The sequence below is a fragment of the Megascapheus bottae genome, chromosome 10 (genome assembly GCF_031878675.1).
Source record: "Megascapheus bottae isolate mThoBot1 chromosome 10, mThoBot2.hap1, whole genome shotgun sequence".
In the NCBI taxonomy this organism is placed as follows: Eukaryota; Metazoa; Chordata; class Mammalia; order Rodentia; family Geomyidae; genus Megascapheus; species Megascapheus bottae.
The window spans coordinates 56,489,773-56,506,105 of NC_143518.1; the positions used below are offsets into that span (position 1 = coordinate 56,489,773).

General features: G+C 44.1%; 1 protein-coding gene across 1 annotated transcript; it reads right to left on the reverse strand.

The window, feature by feature from the left end:
• Positions 1–2,920: 2,920 nt before the first annotated feature.
• Snrpe (small nuclear ribonucleoprotein polypeptide E) lies at positions 2,921–8,649 on the reverse strand. Its single transcript, XM_090341374.1, has 5 exons — positions 8,531–8,649; positions 8,038–8,064; positions 6,289–6,351; positions 4,472–4,550; positions 2,921–3,169 (listed from the first exon to the last, which is right to left on the reverse strand). The coding sequence occupies exons 1-5, from the start codon at positions 8,582–8,584 to the stop codon at positions 3,114–3,116; spliced, it is 279 nt and encodes a 92-aa protein (XP_090197500.1). The 5' UTR covers positions 8,585–8,649; the 3' UTR covers positions 2,921–3,113.
• Positions 8,650–16,333: the final 7,684 nt, after the last annotated feature.

The following is a 16,333-nucleotide window of genomic DNA, read 5'->3' on the forward strand; positions in this document are numbered from 1 at the left end:
CTATCCTCATTCACATTTTTCGGTCTATTTGTTCTACAGTGCTGAAAATTGAACCCAGGGCCTTGTACATGCTAAATAGGCACGTTACCACTCAGCTACATCTCCCCAGCTCCTTTCCCACTCAGGGAAACTGCATCTCCCCAACTCCTTTCCCAAGGAGTTGCAGCTCAGTGGCAAAAGTTTGCCTAGCAATAACAAGCTCAAAGCCCTGGGCTCCTCCAGCATCACAAGACAAGAAAATGGGCTTTATTCATCTTGTAAGATCCAATATAAGGGGCTGGGAGCGTAGCCTAGTGGTAGTGCTTGCCTAGCAGGCACAAAGCCCTAGATTCAATTCCTTGGTACCACATGCACAGAAAAAGCCGCAAGTAATACTGTGACTCAAGTGGTAGAGCTCTAGTCTTGAGAAAGCCCAAGGACAGTGCTCAGGCCCTGAGTTCAAGGCCCAGAACTGGCAAAACAAACAAAACAAAACAAAGATTCAATTTAAGTAGCAACAGGACATGTTTTTTGGGGGTACTGGTATGGTACAAGGGCTTGAACCTAGGGCTTCATTCTTACTCAGCTGGCATTCTACCAGTTGAGCCATTGCTCCCATCCTGTTTTTGCTGTGTGGAAATGGGAGTCTTATGGATTTTTCTACCTGGGCTGACTTCAAATTACAACCCTCTGGATCTCAGACTCATGAGATACCAGCATTCTGCCGGGCACAGTATCAACTGCTAAACTGGGTGTGGAATGCTTGTAATCACAGCACTTGGGAGACTGAGGCAGTAAGACTTGGGGTTCAGGCCAGTGGAGGCTTTGAGTGAGATGCTATTTCAGAAAACAAAGCAAAACAGGGGCTGGGAGTCTGGCCTAGTGGTTAAAGTGCTTGCCTAGCATGCATGAAGACCCGGGTTCGATTCTTCGGTACCACATACATAGAAAAAAGCCGGAAGTGGTGGGTGCTGAGGCTCAAGTGGTAGAGCTCTAGCCTTGAGAAAGTCCAAGGACAGTGCTCAGGCCCTGAGCTCAAGCCCAGGACTGGCAAAAAAAAAAAAAAAAAAAAAGAAAAGAAAACAAAGCAAAACAAAACCTGCAAAGTTAATCTGTTTATTTCACTATATTTACTTAACTTTGTGCCAAGGTAACAGCAGGTGCTCAACAGCTGTTCAAGTTCACCACCATGAGCTACCTAAGACTTAGGAAAGACAATCGAGGGAGGAAGCAAAACTCCAGAAGTTAAGAATGAAACAGGTATGCCTCTCTAATACACTATTATACTAGAAATTTACCAACTCTGTCATCTTTAACACTACCAAGCTCTTAGTCACCTTTCTGCTAAATCCTAAGACCTTATTTTCAATGTACTTTTGTGTATATCATGTACTAGGGTCTGAACTCAGGGTCTTGCTTTTTTGCCTGGCTTTCTTGCTCAAAGATGGGAGTGTTATCATTGAGCCAGTCCAGATAACTGGTGGTACAGTCTTGTGGGCTTGTCTGTTCAAGCTAGCTTTGAACTGATTCTCAGGTAAGACTCCTAAGTTGCTAGGATTACAGATGTGAGCCACTAGTGCCCAGGTATTTTTTTAAAATGTACGTCAAAAAACAGCTTATTCTTTGTATTCTTTGTTTATACCCAAATGGCACTTATATTCTGATTTTTTTTGGGGGGGGGCACCAGTCCTGGGGCTCAAATTTAGGGCCTTAGTGATGTCCCTGAACTGTTTTTTGCTCAAGACTAGCATTCAACCACTTGAGCTAAAGCTCCAATTTGTCCTTTTTAGTGGTTACAGGTCTCACAGACTTTCCTGCTGGGATTAGCTTTGAACAGCAATCCTCAGATCTCAGCCTGAGTAGCTAGGAGAGGCGTGTGTCACAGGTGTCCAGCTTGTTTTATCTTATGTGTTGCCCAGACTGGCTTCCAACTTAAGGCTTTCCTGCCTCAGTTACCAAGTACTTAGTTTACAGACATGCAACATCATGCCTGGCTTCTCACAGTTGTTTATTTTTGGTGTTGTAGATAAAACTGAAAGGCCCATACATAAGCAAGTACTCTACCATTGAGAATTCTCCAACCTTCACATTGTCATCTTGTTTCCCAGACCTCAGTGTGGCAGAAAGTGCTGAACAATGGAGCTCTCATAACCCCCAACTATTTTCACTTAGAAACTTGAGAGTTTCAAGGGTCTGAAGCCTTGGCTAGGCTAGTTCTAAGAAAGAGACGTGAGCTGGGAGGGTGGCCTAGTGGTAGAGTGCTTGACTAGCATGCACAAAGCCCTGGGTTTGATTGCTCAGTATCATATACGCAGAAATAGTTGGAAGTGGTGCTGTGGCTCAAGTGGTAGAGTTCTAGCATTGAGAAAGCTCAAGGATAGTGCCCAAGCCCTGAGAGCTGAAGCCCCAGAACTTCCCCCCCCCCCCGCCCCTAAAGAAAAAAAGAAAAAAATTGAGACACGATGAGTCAATACCATTGTTTGTATCTGATCCCTCCCTTTCTGTCACCCAACACTGGAAGTTTACCTGTCAGCTACAATTACCACTCTATGTCTCAAAAACATGTAGGTCTCTACTATGAAAACAGCATATTCCCAGAACTGCCAACCCCTTTAACTGTCACCTTCTGAAACTGCCACTGTATGAGAGGTCTTTACACTGGGTGCTGGTAACTCATGACTGTAATCCTAGCTACACAGGAGGCTGAGATTTGGGAGTCAAGGTTCAAAGCCAGTCCAGGCATGAAAGTCTGTGAGACTTTATCTCCAATTAACCACCAGAAAACCAGAAGTGGTGCTGGGGCTCAAGGTAGTAGAGCACTGCCCCTAAGCTGAAGAGCTTAGGGACAGTGCTCAGGCCCAGAGTTCAAGCCCCATGACCATCACCACCACCAACAAAAGAGGTCTTTACCAATGGATACAAATAAATAATAGCAACTTAATAAAAAACCAATCCCAAGGCATTTATTGTCACCTGATAACACAAAGTCATCAGAACTGTGCACACTACATATTAACAACAGGGCTCATTATACAATATGAACGTATGTTTTCTTAAGATTCCCAGCAAAGAACACTTAAAAAAAAACAAAACTGTATAAGATTTTTAATAACTTCTCACTTCACTGGTCATTTCTAGTTGGAGACACTTTGTAGTAGAGTAATATTATCTCCTTTTAGCATGATCCGACCTGCAACAAAAAAAAGTTATTAATACCACACGCACAGACATGTAATCGCCTTTACTTATATCCACTTTCAAACATATTGAAAATCCTTCTCTCAAGTGGAGAAACACTAATCAACCCATCTTAACAAGCTCAGCACATCTTATCTTTCACTTTTAAGCAAACCAAATTAAACTCTAGGCTTAATATTAATAGAAACTTACTTGACCTTAATTCTAAAGACAAAGGCAACAACACAGACAAAAATATATGGCGAGGCATTACTGGTGCAGGCCAGAGGAACAAGAATGAGGCCAGCTTGGGAAAATATGAGATAGGCCATGCTGTAAGACTAGCACTGGGGAGGATGAGGCTGGAGGACTGAGACTGCAACCAGTCCAGACACACCCAGTCCAGACACACATCAAGGTCTTGTTCAAATAAAACAGAAACCCTAACATATGGTGGGGCAAAGAACCAGAAGAAGCAAAGTGTGGAAAACTCAGAAAGTGAGACAGTGTGAACAAGACAAGCAGAGGCAGACAAGGCCAGCTGACACAGGGATGTGCAGAAAACACATAGTTTTCTTACTATTGTTTTATTATTGTTGTAAGAGCAACAGTAAGTCAGAGAATGTCAAACAAAGAGATGTCAGTTTTTAAAAAAAAGTAACATGGGTAAGGGAGCCACAGAAGAAAGGATACATGGGCTAAATGTGAATTGGTGCCATCCTGTAAAGCAGTGAGTCCTGAAATCGCCCCAAACAGTACCCAAGTAGGCGCTGAATTTGATTTCACTTTGACAAGCTTTTGAAGAGTTCTCATACAGACATGCTAAACACGCTCAAGGAGAGGCCAGGCCTCAGACGTAAAATGGGAGTCAAGACACAGATGGTAAGTGAAGTGAGGTCTTGAGTGTCTAGGAAAACAATACTGAGGACCAAGCCCTATGCAGTTCAAACATTTATGAGCTGGGTTTCAAGGGATGCATATACAAATGCCTCAAAAGGAATGAATGAAGATGAAAAATGAATCAAATGATCAAAGCATTTCAAGAAGGGAGTGGCCAGCATCGTCAAATGCTGTTTACAGAGTCTGAAATGAACACTACCACTATTAGACTTAATACCATTAGCTTTTGGTGAGTTTGTTCAGAGTTGTCTGGGTGGAAAAACAAGCAGAAAGGACTACTTGGCAGGGATGGCTTCTCACTCAGAAGTAAGCTCCCAAAGGAAAATTCAATTTACACACGAACCAGGTTCAGGCCACTGGATTCTGCAGTAAAACAAATACTTCTACAATTCTGTAAGGCCAACTCTATACTTACCCAGTTGTTTCCTTGACTTTGTTTTAGAATGAATTTCTTCTGCATCATCTAACACAAGGTTCATGTATTCATCAAAACCCTAGGAAAATAATTTTACTGTCATTTTCAAATAAAATCAGATCTAAACCATTCTTTTTGTGTGTGGAGGGGGGGCGGGGTCATGGGGCTTGAACTCCGCCTGGGCGCTGTCACAGCTCAAGGCTACTGCCCTACCCTTGAGCCAAGCCCCATTTCCCATTTTCTAGAGGTTAACTGGAGATAAGAGTCTCAGGTCCTTTTGTGTCCTAGCTGGCTTCGAACCTTGATCCTCAGATCTCAGCCTCCTCAGTAGCTAGGATTACAGACATAAGCCACCACACCTGGCTAGATCTAAACCATTCTAAGAGTTTACATAATCAGATACAGAAATGCCCACCAACTGTAGGAATTCAAAAGTCATCACTGATCTTTTAGCTGAAACATACCTGTTTTTTGGGGGTTTTGTTTTTGTTTTTTTTTTGTCCAGAACCAGGGTCTGAATTCTGGGCCTTGTATTTGGTTTCTTTGATGAGCTGGTGCTTTATGCCTTAAGCCCAAGTTTTTTACTGGTTCATTAAGTATGGAGTCTCCCAAAGTTTACTACTAAGGCTGACTTCAAGCTTTGATCCTCAGATCTGAGACTTCTGAGTAGTTACAGTTACAAGTGTGAGACACCAGTTCTTGGCTTGATGCTTCTTAAAAAACGAAAAGCAAACAAAAAACCAGGCTGGGAGTTTGGCCTAGTGGTGGAGTGCTTGCCTAGCATGCACAAAGACCCACATTTGATTCCTTGATACCACATACATAGTGGTGCTGTGGCTCAAGTGGTAGAGCTCTAGCCTTGAGAATAATCCACGGATAGTCCTCAGGCCCTGAGCTTAAGCTCAGGACTGGCAAAAAAACCAAAAAAATATCCTAGGAAGTAGAAGACCCTAAATTTAATCCTCAATGGAGGCAGAGTGTGAGGTGGGGGGTGGGTTGGCCAGAATGTGGTCCCTATTATTTCTTCAACTTTTTGGCTTGGTTTTTCATTTGCTATGTTAGCAAGCCATCCTCCTTCCCTTTATATAACCTGTCAAATACAGTATGCATGTACATACACAAACTACATTTCACTACCACTGCTCTTGCCATTTGCTCCAGAAACATTGTCACCTAATTACCATGCTTTGTTTTCTACCTGAAAGGAGCAGGGGAGACTACTGATGGAATGTCTGACAACAAAGGATGTTAACATAATATGTCTGGCTATATTTTAATTTTCTTCAAAGCATTAAAACTAGGAATGGGGTTCATGCCTGTAATCCTAGTGTATAAGAAACGGAGACTGAAGGTCCACTGCAATTTCAAAGCCAACCTGGACTATACAGCAAGACTCTGTCTCAAACGAACAATGCGTGGGTCAAGAGTAGAACAAGTGCTCAGCATTTGAGAGGCTGGGCTTGATCCTCAGCAAAAAAGTAAACAAAAAAATAAAACCCAAACCCTAATCCTTGCTTTAACGCATTATGCTATCCTGGAATTCTTATTTTAGTACTTCACCAGTTCCGTTCCGCAACACCTAGCTCAAGAGGAAGGCACTGAGGCTCCACCTGCCTCTAATTCTATTGTAAGGTTTAATTTCCCTCCCTTCCTCCAATTATACAAGTCATTCAACCAAAACGAGGAGAAAAGGCTAAATAGTGTGTCCTGAGAAGCTTTCTTTCTTTCTTTTTTTTAATATATTATATAGGTGGCTATTTTCTGAAAAGTCCTTTTCTATTTAGCTAAGTGCTTTAAGAAGCACAGGGGGTACATACAATGATGCAGCCTTCTATCCGCATGTTCACTTGCTCGTAGAGCCACACTTGGATTCGAGATCTCTGTCATAAGCAAAAAACAGAACAAAAAACCCAGTGTTTTAAAACAGTAAACAATGATTTCAACCAACAGAAAAGGACTCCTTTAAAAGCTTACTGAACATATGCCAAGAAATTTAATGAAGCAGCTCATATCTAAAAGTTAGTAACCAAGCCAGTTAAAACGTATCGTTTAATAAACGTTATCTTGACAATGTCCAAATAAGTAATTTTCCTGAGATCTTGGCAGTTAATCCTATTTCTTACTGCTTCTCAACATATTTCAAATGAAAACTGGTGACAGTCTGGGTGATATACACACAAACACACACACACACACACATGCATGTGTGTGTGTATTGGTGTATGTCACTAATTTTTTTCTTCTTCTAATGGTCTTGGGGCTTGAACTCAGGGCCTGAGCACTGTTCTTGGACTTTCTCAAGGCTAGAGCTCTACCACCTGAGCCTAGCACCACTTCTGTTTTTTTTCTATGTATGTAGTACTGAGGAATTGAACTGGGTCTTCAGGCATGATAGGCAAGCACTCTACTACTAGGCCAAACTCCTGGCCCTTGGGTGCCATTCTTGAGCTCCCGAGACCCCGTCCCCCCGAACCCAAGGCTAGTGTTCTACCATTTGAGCCACAGTGCCACTTCAGGCTTTTTTTTTTTTGAAGTTTTTTTGGAGATAAGAGTCTCAGAACTTTCCTGCCCAGGCTGGCTCTGAACCACATCCTCATATCTCAGTCTCCTGTGTAGCTAAGATTACAGGCACGAGCCACAGGCACCCAGCTTAAGCAGTAATTTCTATTGACCAAAGGTTTCTTATTTACTGTAGCAAAATCCAGGTCCAAAGCGGGGCTTATAGGCTGTGCTCCATGATATACACCTAACCACCAGGGGGAAGATAACTCTGGCAATTAAAAATGGAACTGGGGGCCAGGAGGTTGGCTTAGTGGTAGTGCTTGCCTAGCATGATGAAGACTGGGGTTCCATTCTTCAGTACCACATACATAGAAAAAAGCTGGAAGTGGTGCCATGGTTCAAGTGGTTCCTCTAGCCTTGAGAAATCCCAAGAACGGTGTTCAAGTGCTGAAGTCAAGCCCCAAGACTACCAAAAAAAAAAAGGAAATGGGTAAGGGCTGGGAGTTAGTGGTGGAGTGCTTGCCTAGCATGCATGAAGCCCTAGGTTTGATTCCTTGGTACCACATACACAGAAAAAAGCCAGAAGTTGTGCTGTGGCTCAAGTGGTAGAGCTCTAGCCTTGAGAAAGCTCAAGGACAGTGCCCAGGCCCTGAGTTCAAGCCCCAGGACAGGCAAAAAAAAAAAAAAAAGGAATGGCAAATCAATTTTCACACTCTATATTGAGGCTAAAATTCTCTCCAACGAGCAGCTGCAAGTCATTTCTCTGAATTTCCTCTTCCCCTCTTCCTTTAAGCTTCCCCACGGGTAGTAAGCCCATCCATCACCTAGTTTAAAGGTGACTGGGTTCCTTGTTTCAAGGTAGAGAATATCAACATCATCCACAAAACTGAAGACGTGAGATCATTCTGGTCCTGCAAAGTAATGACTCAATTTTTCTTTTTGCGTGCTGGGGAGCTAGCACATGGGGAACAACCGATCACACTGGAGCAGGCTCATACCTCAGGTTCATCAAAAATGGAACAAAACTGCCAAGTGAAAAAACAGTGAACAGCAAGCATACTTACATTCTGCAAATATCTGAAGATAAGGTTCTGGGTGACAGCGATGATGTAAGGAAAACAGCGTAACAGCGACAGTGTCGATGCTACCACTCCCCCTAGGAGACTAAGGTTCTCCCCCTGCTCCCCTCCCTTTCCCTGATTCCTTCCTGAAAGCGAGGTCCAACTGGGCATGCACTGGGGAAGCCCTAGGGACTGGGAGACACCCCACCCCTCCCTTCCGGTCCTGGAAGGCCCCGATTCCTTCTCCCCGGCCACGCTTCCCGCTGCCACCCGGCTGTGAAAGCCGGGCTGCTCCGCGGCCCCGCCGCGCCTGCCCCCCGGCCGGCCCGGCCCGGGCCCCCGCCGTCCTCGACCCGCGCTTTTCCCGGGCTCGGGCGCCCCGGGGGCTCATGGGAGGCGGGCCCGCACGGGGCTCCCTCCAGCCTGCTCTCCGTCTCACACGTCCACCCCGTTTTCTAGCCCCCGCCTCCCGGCCCCGACACGCCGCGAAGGATACGATGGGCTGCACCATCACCTTCTGCACCTTTTGGCCCTGGCCACGGTACGCCATGGTGAAATCTGACAAAGACCACACTGACCAGCACGCCGCCCCAGAAGGCAACTTCCGGAACTGAGGACCGGAAACGGAAGTGCCTGCGGCCCAGCGACCCGGGGAGCTCCCGGGGAAGATGCCTCTCTAGCCACCGAGTCCCCTGTTCTCGGTGTTTCCGAAGCATCCGGGGGCGGCCAGAGGGAGACGAACCCGCGTCGATCCTGCAGCGCCACCTGGAGGGAGCTGGGAGGATCGCCGAGGTGCTGGGGCTGCTGGGCGGCGGCGGGAGGGAAGTTCAAGAAGCTGGCCTAGGGCAGAGTGCTTGCCTAGCATGCATGAAGACCCGGGTTCGATTCCTCCTACTACCTACAGAAAAAGTCGGAAATGGTGGTGAAGCTCAAGTAGTAGAGCTCTAGCCTTGAGAAAGTCCAAGGACAGTGCTCAGGCCCTGAGCTCAAGCCCAGGACTGGCAAAAAATAAAAATATAAAAAAGCAAAGGGTGGTGGCGGGCAGCCCTGAAATGTCAGCAAGCACTCGGAGATGGGAGCCGGTGACTATTAGAAGACCTGCCTGGGCCAGGCTGAGGATGTGGCTCATTGGTAGAGCAGTTACCTGGCCCAGGGCCCCACCCAGCCTGGGCCAGTGTGGAACAATTGCATCTCTATTCTGTCCCTTATGGCTGTTTTCCTAAGAAAGTTTAGGCACGGTGGCAGCATCCATCATGCCAAGTGTGAGGTCCTAACCATGTCTCATCTGACTCCACTGGCGGTGGTTGTTGGGTGTGTATCCACTCTGTTGTCAGGCTCAAATCCAGGAGATTCGGGTCACTTGGAGTTATGTGACCAAGGAGAAGATACTCAGCTTCTGGCTCCTGTTCTCTTCTTTCTCTTCCCTTCTGCTCCCTTTCTCCCTACATCCCCACCAGGTAAGATGTATATGGTTTAAAGAATTGACAAGAGAATTGGGATGTAAGACTAAGTTATAATCCGAGTTACTGGGGAGATACATCTGAGATTCACCACTGAAAACCAGTCTGGGCAGAAAAATGTTCAAGGGTTTATCTCCAGCATAAATAAATATTTAAAAGCAAACAAAACTGGAGGTGTGGTTCAAGTGGTCGAAAGCAGAGCAAGAGTACAAGGCTGGGAACATGGCCTTGTGGTAGAATGCTCACCTAGCATGCACAAAGCCCTGGGTTCAAGTACAAGGCTGGGAACATGGCCTTGTGGTAGAATGCTCACCTAGCATGCACAAAGCCCTGGGTTCAATTTCCTGGAACACATGCACAGAAAAGGCTGGAAGTAGCGTTGTGGTTCAAGCAGGAGAGTGCTAGCTGTGAGCAAACAGTGTCCAAGGACAGTGCCCAGGCCCCAAGTTCAAGCCCCAGGACTGGCCAATTAAAAAAAAAAAAGAGTACAAGTCTCATGACTTGTCTGCTTTGAACTGTGACCCTGAACTTCCTGAGTAGTTGTAATCCACAGGGGATGGACTGGGCTCACTTGTTTCTGAAATGGACATTTAAATGTGCTTTCTTCTGGGAACTTTTTTTTTTCAAGTGTGAACATCTTTTAATTCTTAGGAAAAGGATACCTCCATGTCCCTGATCACATCTGAATCATCACCTGGAACACCCCAAGAAGCAGCCAGGCAACCCTGGGCCTGGAAACTAAAAAGACAGCCTTCTGGTGCCTAAACTTATCTCAAGGTTTTAGAGTTCACAGCTGAAATGGCCCATTCATGCCAGATAAGACCTATGCCTAAAGAAAGATGCCTTTGCATTTGGCTATAATTACTTCAATTCATGTGATGAGTATCTCCAGTTGGGCTGACATTTCAAACTGAAGCTTAATCTTTGCTCAACAAAAAGATGGGGAAACAAATTAGTTTCCATTTAACTTTTGTTTGGAGGGAGTAGGAGAGGTAAAAAAAAAAAAAAAAAAAAAAAAACCTTCCCAAGAATATGTAAAGAGAGGGTCAATAACTGGGCAGAAGACACTTACCTTGGATTCAAACCTGTGGGAAGACTCATTGTACTAAGGACTCAGCCCAAGGACATGCTTTTTTTTTTTTTTTCTAGAATAAAACTCGGGTCTTCGTGCATGCTAGGCAAGCACTCTACCATAGGCCAAACTCCTGGACACACATTTTTTGTCATCCTGTTCATAGCTGGCTCTGGAGCAGTTCCTCCCACACCCCTCATTCAGCATGCAAAATTCTGCAGCTGAGGCCTCTTTAGAGAACTTTTGAAGACTCCATGGAGTCACTGAATGGATGATCCTGGAACTGCAGGGCATTGTACTCAGATAAAAATATGGTTAGTGGAAAGTGAGCTGAACACACCTAACCTACGCACCCCTATAGTGCACAGTGCACAGTGGAGTATCACCTCATGATTGTGTTATTGACCCACAGCCACTGCTGTCCAGCAGCTCCAGAGAGCTCTGGGGCATGAGGCTAACCTGGGAAAAAGACTGCAGAAAGAACATTGAGTGCTTGTCATGGTTAAAATGTCCTTTCTGGGGGAGCAGTAGTAAGTGAAGGAGATGGAATTCATTAGTATGCTTGAATTAGCAGGTAAGCCCACACAGCTTGCTTTCTTTTATTGGTCAGTTCTGGGACTTGAACTCAGGGCCTGGGTGCTATCCCTGAGCTTTTTTGCTCCAAACTAGCACTCTACCACTTTGAGCCACAGCGCCACTCCAATTTTCTGGTGGTTTAGGAGTCTCACAGACTTTTCTGCCTGGGTTTTAAACAGATCTCAGCCTCCTGCGTAGCTACGATTACAGGCATGAGCCACCATGCCTGCTAATGAGTTTGTTTTTTAACATTATATATTTATGATTTCTAGATACCTACTCACAATCACCATTTCTATCAGCATTCCAAAACAAAACAGAACTCCAGGGTACTAGTGGTAGGGTGTTAGTCTTGAACCAGAGTGCTAAGGGATAGCACCCAGGGCAAGTTCATGCCCCAGTATTGACAAACACACATACACCAAGCAAAGAACAAAATAGAGCTTTTTACTCCTACCATAAGCCTGAACTTTCAGTACAGGCACATGTGAGCGTGTGCACACATGCACACACACAAATACAATCAAGTCTACTTGGATCACTATTCAATGCAATGTTTTCAGTTTTAAATTTTGTGTGTGTTGGTACTGGGGCTTGAAGGCAGGATCTCCTGTTGTCATTGGTTTATTTTGGCTTGGCCTTTTCACCCCAAGCTGGTGCTCTACCACTTGAGTCACTCACACCTTTACTTCTAGCTCTTTGCTAGTTAACTAGAGATGTGTCTCAGGACTTGGTGTGTGTGCCAGTCCTGGGGCTTGAACTCGAGTCTGGATACTATCCTTGAGTCTCTCGCTCAAGTCTAGTATCCTGCCACTTGAGCCATAGCTCCACTTCTGGCTTTTGGGCTGCCTGGGCTGGCTTTGAACCATCAGATCTCAGCCTCCTAAGGAGGTAGGAATAGAGAGATGAGCTCCTGCATCATGACTTTTTACTGGTTAATTGGAAGAGTGAGGATCTCATGACCTTTTTTATTTTTGCCAGTCCTGGACCTTGAACTCAGGGCTTGGGCACTGCCCTTGGGCCTTTGGGTTTCCTCAAGGAAACTGTACCACTTGAGCCACAACACCATTTCTGTTTTTTTTTTTTTTCTATGAATGTGATACCATGGAATCCAACCCAGTCCTTCGTGCATGCTAGGCAACAACTCTAACACTAGGCTAAACTCCTGGCCCCATCATGACCTTTTTTAAACCCTTGCTGCTGGCTTCAAACAACAATCCTCAGATCTCAGCTTCCATAGACTAACAGTCATAAGCCACTGGTCCCCAGCAAATCTTTTAACTTATTATTTGCCAGTCCTGGGGCTTGAATTCAGAGCCTAGGTACTGTCCCTAAGCTTCTTTTGCTCAAGGCTAGCACTGTATCACTTGAGCTACAGTGCCACTTTTGGCTTTTCCTGTTCATATGGTACTGAGGAATAAAACCCAGGCTTTCATGTATGCTAGGCCAACACTCTACCATTGTTACATTTGCAGCCCTAAATCTTTTTTTTTTTTTTTTTTTTGCCAGTCCAGTGCCTAGGCATTGTCCTTAAGCTTTCCCATTTGAGCTGCAACACCACTTCTAGCTTGTGTGTGTGGTACCAGGGAATCAAACCCAGGGTTTCATGCATGCTAGCCTAGGTAAGCACTCTACCTCCTAGGTCACACTGCTGGCCCAAATCATAAATTAAAAAAAAAACATAAAATACTAGATTGCTTTGAGTCCTTTTTAAAAATTTGACTATTTTATCATGTAGTAGCAAAAAATTGTCAAGATCAAATCTTTGTGCTTATGTCTATTAACATCATTTTGCAAATTAAAACTATTTCATCTGGGTGCTGGTGAAAAACACATTCTATTATGGAGGCGGAGATCTGAAGTTCACATTTTGAAGCCAGTCTGGGCAAGAAAGTCCATGAGCCTCTATCTTCAGTTAACCAGAAAAGGGTGGTTAACTGTACATGAGGTGTGCCTCAAGTCTCAAGCATTAAGAGCACCAACCTTGAGTGAAAAAGTGAAGGGACAATGCTCTCAATCCCTGAGTTCAAGATCCAGTACTGACACACAAAAATTAAATTTCAGTTTAGAGACTTGGGGGGCTTGAACTCCAGCCCTGGGCACTGTCCCTGAGCTCTTCAGCTCAAGGCTACGGCCTTACCCCTTGAACTACCCCCTTGGTTAACTGGAGTCTCACAGACTTTCATGCCCAGACTGACTTTGAACCTTGATCCTCAGATCTCAGCCTTCTGAGTAGCTAGGTGAGCCACCGTGTCTGGCTAGAGACAATCTTTAATGCATTCACATATTCATATACTAAGAAATTTCAGTTTTTGAGAAACTTTCTAAAAGAACGAGGCCCACTGCTACTAATTAAAAAAAACACTTAAAAAACCCCAAAATTAAACTATCAAACCCAAAGGCTCTTAAGAGTAAATTTGAACAATGACCTTGAAACCAGTCGGGATATAGAGCAAGGGCCCTTCCAGGCTGTCAAGATGAGTCTGGGACTGGGTCTGGAGTCAGTGCCCAATTTAAAGCAATTGCATATTTCACAGAACTATAGAGTAACTTTGGCACAATGAAGCTACAATTTTAGAAGAGGATCAAGATAAATCAAGCTTCATAGTGCTATGGTAGCTCCCAAGACTAGTCAAGGTGAGAATTTATTCTTCTGGCTGTATCAGAAGTGATCTGCTGGGATTTTTTTGTGTTTAGGTCAGCAGAACTTTACAGTTACTAGTTTTGAGCTAAATATGTGAGTTATAAAGTCATCTAGCTATTTCTGCATGTGGCCCAACTGCGACCTTTGGACCCCACTTCTTACTATTAACTGGTTGAATTTTTTTTTTCCCAGTGCATAGGATTGAATTCAGGGCCTCATGCATACTGGGTAAATGAATTACCACTGGGCTGCATTGCAAACCCCAAACTTAAAATAAGAAAAACCTATGTTCTTTGGTTTTAGCAAATTTACATGTATTGTTATAATAATTACAAGCTGAGATACACACTGAAAAATCCAGAATTTTCTAAATTAACTATGTATTCTTTACATTCATTCTTAAAAATGAAACTACCTACTCATGCCTGTGATATTAGCTACTCTAGAAGGCTAAAATCTGATGATCATGGTTTGAAGCCAAGTCTGGGTAAGAAAGTCCATGAAAACTAGTATCTACAATTAACCACCAAAAAGCTAGAAGTGGAGGTGCGTGCTATACTTGTGTGAAAAAGCTAAAGGACAGAACTGGGCACGGTGGCTCATGCCTGTAATCCTAACTACTCAGGAGGCTGAGCTCTGAGGATTGTGGTTCAAAGCCAGCCCAGGCACTAAAGTCCATGAGACTCTTATCTCCAATTAACCACCAGAAAACCAGAAATGGCATTGTGGCTCAAGGGGTAGGGTGATAGTCTTGAGCTGAAGAGCCCAGGGACAGTGCTCAGGCCCAGAGTTCATGTCCCATAACCAAAACAAAAACCCCAAACAAAAACAAACAAAAAAACAAAAAAACCTAAGGGTGCCCAGACCCTGTGTTCAAGCCCTCGTACTGGTACATAACTGTGCACATATGCTAGAAAAAAAAAAATACATGTCTGCTGGGCACTGGTGGCTGATGCCTGTTACCCTAGCTACTCAGGACGCTGAGATCTGAGGATTGCAGTTCAAAGACAGCCTGGGGAACTAAAGTCAAGTGGTAGAGCAATAGCCTCGAGCCGAAGAGCTCAGGGACAGCGCTCAGGCCGAGTTCAAGCCCCACAACTGACAAAACAAAACCTGTCTCTTCCCTACCTGAGGCATGTGCAGTTAATACTGCACACATTGTTAGACAAGTCTGGCACTCTCCTTGTGAAAGACTTCTAAGACCAAACAAAATCTGGGGTCTTTACAAAAGGGCAGCAACATTATAACTGAAGACTCTTAAGGCAGATCTAGACTGAAGTGATATCAAACCACTTAACTCACAAAAGCAAGAATTTCCTACACCAGTTTTATTAAAACACAAATAAGTATTTCTCTTTCTGTAATGGCAAATGGTTCAAATAATGTGGAACATGAATCATTGACTAATACATGGACTTTAAATATAGAAACAAAAATTAACTTTTCAAAAAGTCAAAGAATAAGGTTATATACAAACAGGACTTGGAAATCTATATACTGATTCCGAAACTGCAATGCATCTGTGATCTCTGTAGTGAAAGGAGAGCATTCCACCCCTGCTTTGGAGAAGGGCTATCATACAATATTCAGTCGGCTGAAGATGGACTGGTAGAGATGTGTCTATACATGTATTTCAAGTCAGTTTTGCTTGTGCAGAATCATCCATATCTTCCCAAGACTGAATGAGCAGTCCTGTGGCTTTCTTCCTTTTCCATATTCCCAACAAGGCTACAATGAAGTTCAACTCTCGATGAGCCGCTTACAACAGCAGTTCCTTAGGAGCCAACATGACAGGTGGTTCAGATTTCCCCATTAGAAATAAAACTGGCCACCTACAGCAAAGTATCAAAATGGACAGGTCCTTCTTTCCTCCTCCAGGTTATGGACAACATGTCTCTTTTCAAGACCACTACCCCATCATACTTGTTCTTTCACAAGTCTAAACCTTGAGGTGATATGAAGGAGACCATAATCAACAAAAGAGAATTCAATTGCCAGAAAGAAAACTGGAAGGTATACAATACACCCCCCAGAGCTCAACATCATGGCTACAGTACAATTCAGTGTACTGGCTACGGGCCAGAAATATTGGCAGCTTGAGTTCGCTGTTTTTCTCCTCCAGTGCTAAAGGGCACCAATGACATACTAGGCAGGAGAATTTTTCTGGGAGACTTTGAAATAAAAACATTTACCACTTTTTGTCCCTGCGGATGATTCAGTGCCAGTAGGAGGCAAGTACTGAAGGGACAGTTCTCATACAAAAAAAGAGATCCTCTAAATTATATTGCCATCACTTACAAAGAATCCAGGGGATCTCAGGAGTAGAAAATTAGTTTCAGGGACTCTGGAGGCACTTTAAAGCCTTTAAAAAAATTACAGTAATAATAAGTTACCTATTGCTCTTCAGAGGCTCTTCTCAGAGCAGCTACTGCATTAAAACTAGGTCTTAAGCCCAGATTGCAGGTTTTTGAGCTGCTCAGCCCTCTTTAAAGCTTGGATGAATCTCCAAATACCTTTAAAAAGACATACAATTTAACAGACTTGGTG